Genomic DNA, 12,013 nt, shown 5'->3' with positions numbered 1-12,013 from the left:
CACTGGACATACAGTGCACATCACCGCATAACACGGTGCCTGACTGGTCACACGCTCCGCACGGGGAGTTGGCTCAGGTCTAAACCCTGACTCCGCCAATCTCCCCGTGTGCCCCCCCCCCCCAATTATTTTGGGGAGCTGCCTCTCGGGCTTCCATCGTTGCCGTGCTAATTCCTCGTATCGTCGCCGTTCCTCTCTTGCTGCCTCTAATTCCTCCCTTGGACGTCGATACTCCCCAATCTGCGTTCAGGGCCCTTTGCCGTCCAGGATCTCCTCCCATGTCCACTCCTCCTGGCCACGCTGCTTGGTCCGTTTTAGGTGGGAGGTTCTGTAACGCTCGTCGTTGGGAGAAGTGGATCAAGGCGCAGCGTGGTAAGTGTTCATGATACATTATTTCAAGAAACACTCAAACAAGAATAACCAAAAGCAACAAAACGAAAGCGAACAGTTCCGTCAGGCACAGACACGAAACAGAAAATAACCTCCCACAAACACAGGTGGAAAACAGGCTGCCTAAGTATGATCCCAATCAGAGACAACGATAGACAGCTGCCTCTGATTGGGAACCACACTCGGCCCAAAAACAAAGAAACAGAAAACATAGACTTTCCCACCTGAGTCACACCCTGACCTAACCAAACATAGAGAATACGAAGGATCTCTACTGTCAGGGCGTGACAGTTTCGGTGTAATTTTATAAATGCCGACGTAATTTGTCTGTTCCACATGGTGGGTGGAAGGAAATGCCGGAAATGGTGGTGAAAACGTCTGTATGTGCAAATATTGATATAACAACCATCATATCAAAGTAACCTTGGAGTCACGTGATATGGTGCGTGCTTTTCCCACTACAACTCGGGAAACAATGCAGTTTATTAGGCTACGGATGAAATAAATGATGAACTTCACAGGGTGGTGAAAGTGCATGGTGATGAGCTTGATGCTGCTTTCCAATAAATATTAATTGTCTTATTCTGGTGACAAGATGATTGATGCTTGACCGCCATTTGACAAATAAAAATGTTCTCGCGCTTATCCATAATAATATCATGTAGATTAGCCAACCCGCACGGCCTACATGCACTGTATCTGCAAGATGTTGGCAAGACTGCAGGTGCCAAAACCAGATTAGGCACATTTGCTATTCAACGCAACAGTTTTTGTGGCAAAACTATTGGTAGAGTTGCAAATGCGACGGAAGCACATTGAACTTTAGATTTGTATTTGGTACATGAAAGCATAAGTGGAAAAGTACATTTTGTGTGCACTACTTCATCACGCACTGATTATTTTATCCTCAACAAGTTAATTTGGTGGAAACCCCACTGGTGGGAAAATGCACATTTTCTTTATGCAGATTCTAGAATATTAACATGAAACTCTGTCGCCAATTAGATGGAAACCTAGCTACTGATAAATTCTGCAAAATATCTTAGTTGTCTCTGCGAAATAATCTATTTTAACTAGCTTTTTCATTGGGCCTTCTTAATGCAATGCAATGCATAGTCATTGGTCGCGAAGAGAAACGTAAAGAAAAAATGTCACATCGAATATCTACCTTAACGGAACATTGTTTGCGACGTGCTTGTTGCTCGCTAGAGTCAAGATGTAGATGGCATTTTTACAAAATATTTCATTTCAAGGAGGGGAGAGGGATGGGCACAACACCAGAGGGGCGCATTCCATTCCAGATACAGTTGAAGTCGGAAGTTTACATACACTTAGGTTGGAGTCATTAAAACTCATTTTTCAACCACTCCACAAATTTCTTGTTAACAAACTATAGTTTTGGCAAGTCGGTAGTTTTGGCAAGTCGGCAAGTCTACTTTGTGCATGACACAAGTAATTTTTCCAACAATTGTTTCCAGACAGATTATTTCACTTATAATTCACTGTATCACAATTCCAGTGGGTCAGAAGTTTACATACACTAAGTTTACTGTGCCTTTAAAACTTCTTTGGGCTAGGTGGGACGCTAGCAACCCACCTCGACAACATCTGTTGAAATTGCAGAGCGCGAAATTCAAAATACAAAAATTGTAATATTAAACATTCATGAAAATACAAGTGTCTTACATCGTTTAAAAGCTTAACTTCTTGTTAATCCAACTGCTTTGTCAGATTTCAAAAAGGCTTTATGGCAAAAGCATACCATGCGATTATCTGAGGACAGCACCCCGCATACGCCAGCATTAAAAACATTTTCCAAACCACAGAGGCGTCACAAAAATAGAAATAGTGATAAAATAAATCACTTACCTTTGAAAATGTTCCTCTGTTTGCAATCCCAAGGGGGCCAGCTACACAACAAATGGTTGTTTTGTTTGATAAAGTCCTTCTTTATATCCGAAAAAGTCATTTTAGTTGGCACGTTTGATTCAGTATCCACCCGTTCCACTCATTGATCATGCAGACAAAGGAATCCAGAAAGTTACCAATAAACTTTGTCCTAACAAGTCAAACAACGTTTCTAATCAATCCTCAGGTACCCTAATATGTATATAAATGATACAATTTAAGACGGAATGTAGTATGTTCAATGCCGGAGATAAATAACGAAGTGCGCGCCGTCATCCACGAGCACCACAAGACTACAGTCCAAATGAGAGCCACCTTGAAAAACTACAACTACTAACTAATTTCACGAAAAACAAGCCTGAAACTCTTTCTAAAGACTGGTGACATCTAGTGGAAGCCATAAGAACTGCAATCTGGGAGGAATTCCTTTGAATATCCCATAGACAAGCATTTGAATGGACTATGACCTCAAAACAAAATAAATCTGGGTGGATTCTCCTCGGGTTTTTGCCTGCTTTTTCAGTTCTGTTATACTCACAGACATTATTTTAAGTTCTAGAAACTTCAGAGTGTTTTCTATCCAATGCCATCAAGTATATGCATCTCCTAGCTTCTGAGCCTGAGTATCAGGCAGTTTACTTTGAGCACATTAGTCATTCGAACTTCCGAATACTGCCATCTAGCCTTAAGTTAAACAGCTTAGTTAATTCCAAAAAATTATGTCATGACTTTAGAAGCTTCTGATAGGCTAATTGACATTATGTGAGTCAATTGGAGGTGTACCTGTGGATGTATTTCAAGGCCTACCTTCAACCTCAGTGCCTCTTTGCTTGACATCATGGGAAAATCTAAATAAATCAGCCAAGACCTCAGAATTTTTTTTTTAGACCTCCGCAAGTCTGGTTCATCCTTGGGAGCAATTTCCAAACACCTGAAGGTACCACGTTAATCTGTACAAACAATAGTACGCAAGTATAAACACCATGGGACCACGCAGCCGTCATACCGCTCAGGAAGGAAACGCGTTCCGTCTCCGGAAAGTGCAAATCAATCCCAGAATAACAGCAAAGGACCTTGTGAAGATGCTGGAGGAAACGGGTACAAAAGTATCTATATCCACAGTAAAACGAGTCCTATATCGACATAAACTGAAAGGCCGCTCAGCAAGGAAGAAGTCACTGCTCCAAAGCCGCCATAAAAAAAGCCAGACTATGGTTTGCAGCTGCACATGGGGACAAAGATTGTACTTTTTGGAGAAATGTCCTCTGGTCTGATGAAACAAAATAGGACCATTGTTATGTTTGGAGGAAAAAGGGGGAAGCTTGCAAGCCGAAGAACATCATCCCAACCGTGAAGCACGGGGGTGGCAGCATCATGTTGTGGGGGGCTTCGCTTCAGGAGGGACTGGTGCACTTCACAAAATAGATGGCATCATGAGGGAGGAAAATGATTTGGATATATTGAAGCAACATCTCAAGACATCAGTCAGGAAGTTAAAGCTTGGTCTCAAATGGGTCTTCCAAATGGACAATGACCCCAAGCATACTTCCAAAGTTGTAGCAAAATGGCTTAAGGACAACAAAGTCAAAGTATTGGAGTGGCCATCACAAAGCCCTGACCTCAATCCTATAGAACATTTGTGGGCAGAACTGAAAAAGCGAGTGCGAGCAAGGAGGCCTACAAACATCACTCGGTTATGAAATTAATGAAAGCTGAAATAAATCATTCTCTCTACTATTATTCTGACATTTCACATTCTTCAAATAAAGTGGTGATCCTAACTGACCTGAAACAGGGAATTTTAGGATTAAATTACTAGGATTAAATGTCAGCAATTGTGAATAACTGAGTTTTTAAATGTATTTGGCTAAGGTGTATATAAATTTTTGACTTCAACGGTGTGCTTGTGAATGATGCCGGCCATCCTGCGAGGTAAGTACTGGCTTGGCTGTACTACATAGAAACAAATTCAACAGTGGGTTTCTCAAACTTACTTCTATAATCTACACAACAGGATTGTATTTAAAAAATTAAAAAATGCACCTTTATTTAACCAGGTAGGCCAGTTGAGAAGAAGTTCTCATTTACAACTGAGACCTGGCCAAGATAAAGCAAAGCAGTGCGACAAAAACAACAACACAGAGTTACACATGGGATAAACAAACATGCAGTCAATAACACAATAGAAAAATCTATGTGCAGTGTGTGCAAATGTAATAAAGTTAGGGAGGTAAGGTAATAAATGGTCCATAGTGGCGAAGTAATTACAATTTAGCATTAACACTGGAGTGATAGATGTGCAGATGATGATGTGCAAGTAGAGATACTGAGGTGCAAAAGAGCAAAAAATGTAATAATAGTATGGGGATGAGGTAGTTGGGTGTGCTATTTACAGATGGGCTGTGTACGGGTACAGTGATCGGTGAGCTGCTCTGACAGCTGATGCTTAAAGTTAGAGAGGGAGATTTAAGTCTCCAGCTTCAGTAATTTTTGCAATTCGTTCCAGTCATTGGCAGCAGAGAACTGGAAGGAAAGGCAGCCAAAGAAGTTGTTGGCCTTGGGGATGACCAGTGAAATTAACCTGCTGGAGCGAGTGCTATGGGTGGGTGTTGCTATGGTGACCAGTGAGCTGAGATAAGGCGGGGCTTTACCTAGCATAGACTTATAGACCTGGAGCCAGTGGGTTTGGCCACGAATATGTAGCGAGGGCCAGCCAACGAGAGCATACAGGTCGCAGTGGTGGGTAATATATATGGGGCTTTGTTGATAAAACGGATGGCACTGTGATAGACTACATCCAATTTGCTGAGTAGTGTGTTGGAGGCTATTTTGTAAATGACATCGCCAAAGTCAAGGATTGGTAGGATATTGTGTTTTATGAGGCTATGTGTGGCAGCATGAGTGAAGGAGGCTTTGTTGCGAAATGGAAAGCCGATTCTAGATTTAATTTTGGATTGGAGATGCTTAATGTGAGTCTGGAAGGATAGTTTACAGTCTAACCAGACACCTAGATATTTGTAGTTGTCCACATATTCTAAGTCCAGAGTAGTGATGCTAGGCGGGCTGGCAGGTGCGGGCAGCAATCGGGTGCGGGCAGCAATCGGTTGAAGAGCATGCATTTAGTTTTACTAGCATTTACAAGCAGTTGGAAGACACGGAAGGAGTGTGTGGAGGATATAGGAGTGTATATATGGCTAATAGATGTGCAGCACAGGAGGTTGGTGACACCTTAATTGGGAAGGACGGGCTCGCCGTAATGGCTGGACTGGAATTGGGGAATGATATCAAATACATCAAACAAATGGTTTCCATGTGTTTTTGATGCCATTCCATTAGCTCCGTTCCAAGATTTATTATGAGCCGTTCGCCCCTCAGCAGACTCCAATGATGTGTAACATCCAAATAAGGTGAGTATAATGTGTAAATCAGGCATATAATTATACTGTCCCCTCTGTGTGTTCCAGGCGTTCACAGGGAACAGTAATGCAGACAGTGTGGTGCAGTTTAAACTGCAGCAGGCAGTCTTCGCCAGGTTCCTGCGGTTACTTCCTCTAGATTGGAACCCCAACGGGAGGATAGGCCTGAGACTGGAAGCCTATGGATGCCCTTACAGTAAGTACAACCAGGGGAGTTGGACAAGACATCATTACCTCTTAACAGATATGGGCAACTCCCTGTAGTCCTGCAGATCAATTTCCCCCCTATATACAGTATATATAATGCATTCAGTATTCAGACCCCTTGACTTTTTCCACATTTTGTTACGTTACAGCCTTATTCTAAAATTGATTGATGAAGTTTTTTTTTCTTCATTTAATCTACACACAATACCCCATAATGACAAAGTGGAAAGTGATTTGTAGAAATGTTTGAGGGCTCAGGGCCAGACCCAGATGCAGACATGGGAGGAAGATGGTTTGAGTATTTGATATTTATTAGTTCCAAAAAGGAGGTACGGAGTGGCAGGTAGGCTCGAGGTCAGGGCAGGCAGGCGGGTACGGAGTCCAGAAAACAGGCAAGGGTCAAAACCGGGAGGACTAGCAAAAGAGAGGATAGCAAAGCAAGAGCATGGGAAAAACACACTGGTTGACTTGAAACAGACAAGACGAACTGGCACAGAGAGACAGGAAACACCGGGATAATTACACTGGGGAAAATAAGCGGAACCTGGAGGGGGTGGAGACAATCACAAGGACAGGTGACACAGATCAGGCCGTGACAATTTTTGCAAATGTATAAAAATAAAAAACACATACCTTATTTACATAAGTATTCAGACCCGTTGCTATGTATAAGTGAGGATATGGTGGACTATATTATTTAGGTTAGGTTTTACTTGATGTGTTTGCTCCCGTGTGCTGGTAAGGGCACAGATGACAGACAGGTAGGATTCCAGTTGAGGTGGTTTAATAACGCTGAAGATGCACAGGCACGGAACAGCACCGCACAGTGTATGTAGTGTGGATGGACTAAGGCACTTAGTGGTCTGGCAACTTGCTTCAACTAAAGTGTGTGTCTGTGTGATCTGCAAGTAAAGAGATACATAAAGATATAATAGTGAATAACAGAATACAATCTCCAATTCATATCTCTTATAAACAATATGCATGGATATAACATGACTATGATGACTTAATGCTATACAGGACCATACAGCGCAATACAATGTGACTGCACTAATTTGAGATTAAAGGGGTGCTGCCACACATGTACTACAAAGCATAGCACCATCTTCAGTACAGGCTAAAACGGAACAATTACCTTGAATACCTGTAAACAGTGTAATACAGTGTAATCAAATAATTGTATTTGTCACATTCGCTGAATACAACAGATGTAGACCTTACAGTGAAATGATTACTTACAAGCCCTAACCAACAATGCAGTCATACAGTTAAAGTCGGAAGTTTACATACACTTAGGTTGGAGTCATTAAAACTCGTTTTTCAACCACTCCACAAATTTCTTGATTAACCTGTTTGGGATAGGGGGCAGTATTTTCACGGCCGGATAAAAAACGTACCCGATTTAATCTTGTTACTACTCCTGCCCAGAAACTAGAATATGCATATAATTAGTAGATTTGGATAGAAAACACTCTGAAGTTTCTAAAACTGTTTGAATGGTGTCTGTGAGTATAATAGAACTCATATGGCAGGCCAAAACCTGAGAAGATTCTATACAGGAAGTGCCCTGTCTGACAATTTCTTCTCCTTCTAGGGCATCTCTATCAAAAATACAGCATCTCTGCTGTAACGTGACATTTTCTAAGGCTTTCATTGGCTCTCAGAAGGCGCCAGAAAGTGGAATGAGAGCTCTCCAGTCTCTGGGCGAAAAACAGCAGGAGTTTTTGTGAGTGGTCCTGCTGAGAACAATGACACTGGAGCGCGCATGCACGAGACAACTCCATGTTTTTCTTTCAGTGTTTGAATGAATACAACGTCGCCCGGTTGGAATATTATCGCAATTTTACGAGAAAAATAGCATAAAAATGTATTTTAAACAGCGTTTGACATGCTTCGAAGTACGGTAATGGAATATTTTGAAATATTTTGTCACGAAATGCGCCCGCGCGTCACCCTTCGGAGAGTGACCTCAACGCACGAACAAAACGGAGCTATTTGGATATAACTATGGATTATTTCGAACCAAAACAACATTTGTTGTTGAAGTAGAAGTCCTGGGAGTGCATTCTGATGAAGAACAGCAAAGGTAATCCAATTTTTCTTATAGTAAATCTGAGTTTGGTGAGGGCCAAACTTGGTGGGTGTCAAATTAGCGAGCCATGATGGCCGGGCTATGTACTCAGAATATTGCAAAATGTGCTTTCACCGAAAAGCTATTTTAAAATCTGACACCGCGATTGCATAAAGGAGTTCTGTATCTATAATTCTTAAAATAATTGTTTTTTTGTCAACGTTTATCGTGAGTAATTTAGTAAATTCACCGGAAGTTTGCGGTAGGTATGCTAGTTCTGAACATCACATGCTAATGTAAAAAGCTGGTTTTTGATATAAATATGAACTTGATTGAACAAAACATGCATGTATTGTATAACATAATGTCCTAGGAGTGTCATCTGATGAAGATCATCAAAGGTTAGTGCTGCATTTAGCTGTGGTTTTGGTTTTTGTGACATATATGCTTGCTTTGAAAATGGCTGTGTGATTATTTTTGGTAGCGTACTCTCCTGACATAATCTAATGTTTTGCTTTCTCTGTAAAGCCTTTTTGAAATTGGACAATGTGGTTAGATAAAGGAGAGTCTTGTCTTTAAAATGGTGTGCTGCAGAGACTGCAGAGCTCTCATTCCACTTTCTGGCGCCTTCTGAGAGCAAATGAAAGCCTTAGAAAATGTCACGTTACAGCAGAGATGCTGTATTTTTTATAGAGATTCCCTAGAAGGACAACAAATTGTCAGACAGGGCACTTCCTGCATGGAATCTTCTCAGGTTTTGGCCTGCCATATGAGTTCTGTTATACTCACAGACACCATTCAAACAGTTTTAGAAACTTTAGAGTGTTTTCTATCCAAATCTAATTATATGCATATTCTCCTAGCCCCAACAGGTTAAGGACAACAAAGTCAAGGTATTGGAGTGGCCATCACAAAGCCCTGACCTCATTCCTATAGAAAATTTGTGGGCAGAACTGAAAAAGCGTGTGCGAGCAAGGAGGCCTACAAACCTGACTCAGTTATGAAAGAAATAAAAGCTGAAATAAATCACTCTCTCTGACTTTTCACATTCTTAAAATAAAGTGGTGATCCTAACTGGCCTAAGACAGGGAATTCTTACTAGGATTAAGTGTCAGGAATTGTGAAAAACTGAGTTTAAAATGTATTTGGCTAAGGTGTATGTATACTTCAGACTTCAAATGTGTATATATATATCAACTCAGCAAAAAAAGAAAAGTCCCTTTTTCAGGACCCTGTCTTTCAAAGATAATTCATAAAAATCCAAATAACTTCACAGATCTTCATTGTAAAGGGTTTAAACACTGTTTCCCATGCTTGGTCATTGAACCATAAACAAGTAATGAACATGCTTCTGTGGTACGGTCGTTAAGATACTAACAGCTTACAGACATTAGGCAATTAAGGTCATGAAAACTTAGGACACTAAAGAGGCATTTCCACTGTCTCTGAAAAACACCAAAAGACAGATGCCCAGGGTCCCTGCTCATCTGCGTGAATGTGCCTTAGGACTGCAGATGTAGCCAGGGCAATAAATTGCAATGTCCGTACTGTGAGACACCTAAAGGGAGACAGAACGGACAGCTGATCGTCCTCACAGTGGCAGACCACGTGTAACAGCACCTACACAGGATCGGTACATTCAAATATCACACCTGCAGGACAAGTACAGGATGGCAACAACAACTGCCCAAGTTACACAAGGAACGCACAATCCCTCCATCAGTGCTCAGACTGTTCGCAATAGGCTGAGAGAGGCTGGACTTGTAGGCCTGTTGTAAGGCAGGTCCTCACCAGACATCACCAGCAACAACATCACCTATGGACACAAATACACCGTCGCTGAACCAGACAGGACTGGCAGAAAGTGCTCTTCAATGACGAGTCACAGTTTTGTCTCACTATGGGTGATGGTCGGATTCGCGTTTATTGTCGAAGGAATGAGTGTTACACCGAGGCCTGTACTCTGGAGCGGGATCGATTTGGAGGTGGAGGGTCCGTCATGGTCTGGGGTGGTGTGTCACAGCATCATCGGACTGAGCTTGTTGTCATTGCAGGCAATCTCAATGTTGTGCGTTACAAGGAATACATCCTCCTCCCTCATGTGGTACCCTTCCTGCAAGCTCATCCTGACATGACCCTCCAGCACGACAATGCCACCAGCCATACTGCTCTTTCTGTGAGTGATTTCCTACAAGTCAGTGCTCTGCCATGGCCAGCGAAGAGCCCTGATCTCAATCCCATTGAGCACGTCTGGGACCTGTTGGATCGGAGGGTGAGGGCTAGGGCCATTCCCCCCAGAAACGTCCGGGGACATGCAGGTGCCTTGGTGGAAGAGTGGGGTAACATCTCACAGCAAGAGCTGGCAAATCTGGTGCAGTCCATGAGGAGGAGATGCACTGCAGTACTTAATGCAGCTGGTGGCCACACCAGATACTGACTGTTACTTTTGATGTTGACCCCGCCTTTGTTCAGGAACACATTATTCAATTTCTGTTAGTCACATGTCTTTGGAACTTGATCAGTTCATGTCTCAGTTGTTAAATCTTGTTATGTTCATACAAATATTTACACGTTACATTTGCATGAAAATAAACGCTGTTGACAGTGAGAGTTCGTTTATATTTTTTCTGAGTGTATGTGTGTATATACACTGCTCAAAAAAATAAAGGGAACACTTAAACAACACAATGTAACTCCAAGTCAATCACACTTCTGTGAAATCCAACTGTCCACTTAGGAAGCAACACTGATTGACAATAAATTTCACATGCTGTTGTGCAAATGGAATAGACAACAGGTGGAAATTATAGACAATAAACAAGACACCCCCAATAAAGGAGTGGTTCAGCAGGTGGTGACCACAGACCACTTTTCAGTTCCTATGCTTCCCTGCTGATGTTTTGGTCACTTTTGAATGCTGGCGGTGCTTTCACTCTAGTGGTAGCATGAGACGGAGTCTACAACCCACACAAGTGGCTCAGGTAGTGCAGCTCATCCAGGATGGCACATCAATGCGAGCTGTGGCAAGAAGGTTTGCTGTGTCTGTCAGCGTAGTGTCCAGAGTGTCACGTCCTGACCAGCAGATGGAGCTATTGTATTCGTTTTGGGGTCAGGACGTGGCAGTTTTGTGAATGGGAATGTTTGTGTTGTTGATTGGGACTTCCAATTGAAGGCAGGTGTGTTGAGTTGCCTTTGATTGGAAGTCCTATATAGGTGTGTGTGTTTTTCTTTGGGGTTGTGGGTGGTTGTTTTTGCACTGCGTTTATAGCCTGCAGAACTGTTGCTGTTGTCACCTTTATCGTTTTGTTAAGTGGATGCTTTACTCCTTATTTGAAATTAAATATGAGTATTCACATACCTGCTGCGCCTTGGTCTTCTCTCCATTACAACTGTTATTACACAGAGCATGGAGGCGCTACCAGGAGACAGGCCAGTACATCAGGAGACGTGGAGGAGGCCGTAGGAGGGCAACAACCCAGCAGCAGGACCGCTACCTCCGCCTTTGTGCAAGGAGGAGCAGGAGGAGCTCTGCCAGAGCCCTGCAAAATGGCCTCCAGCAGGCCACAAATGTGCATGTGTCTGCTCAAACGGTCAGAAACAGACTCCATGAGGGTGGTATGAGGGCCCGACGTCCACAGGTGGGGGTTGTGCTTACAGCCCAACACCGTGCAGGACGTTTGGCATTTGCCAGAGAACACCAAGATTGGCAAATTCGCTACAGGCGCCCTGTGCTCTTCACAGATGAAAGCAGGTTCACACTGAGCACGTGACAGACGTGACAGAGTCTGGAGATGCCGTGGAGAACGTTCTGCTGCCTGCAACATCCTCCAGCATGACCGGTTTGGCGGTGGGTCAGTCATGGTGTGGGGTGGCATTTCTTTGGGGGGCCGCAGAGCCCTCCATGTGCTCGCCAGAGGTAGCCTGACTGCCATTAGGTACCGAGATGAGATCCTCAGACCCCTTGTGAGACCATATGCTGGTGCGGTTGGCCCTGGGTTCCTCCTAATGCAAGACAATG

General features: G+C 43.0%; 1 protein-coding gene across 3 annotated transcripts in view; it reads left to right on the top strand.

The window, feature by feature from the left end:
- The window catches only part of LOC115149369 (contactin-associated protein-like 4), a 203,596-nt gene that overhangs the window by 69,552 nt on the left and 122,031 nt on the right, over nucleotides 1–12,013 (top strand). For all 3 annotated transcript variants that reach the window (XM_029692183.1, XM_029692184.1, XM_029692182.1), the window contains exon 4: nucleotides 5,763–5,910. In XM_029692183.1, coding sequence (XP_029548043.1) covers nucleotides 5,763–5,910 — 148 coding nt within the window. The remainder of the gene's footprint in view (nucleotides 1–5,762; nucleotides 5,911–12,013) is intronic.

Source organism: Salmo trutta, chromosome 15 (genome assembly GCF_901001165.1).
Source record: "Salmo trutta chromosome 15, fSalTru1.1, whole genome shotgun sequence".
NCBI classification, from domain to species: domain Eukaryota; kingdom Metazoa; phylum Chordata; class Actinopteri; order Salmoniformes; family Salmonidae; genus Salmo; species Salmo trutta.
This window is presented reverse-complemented; position numbering and strand designations above follow the sequence as displayed.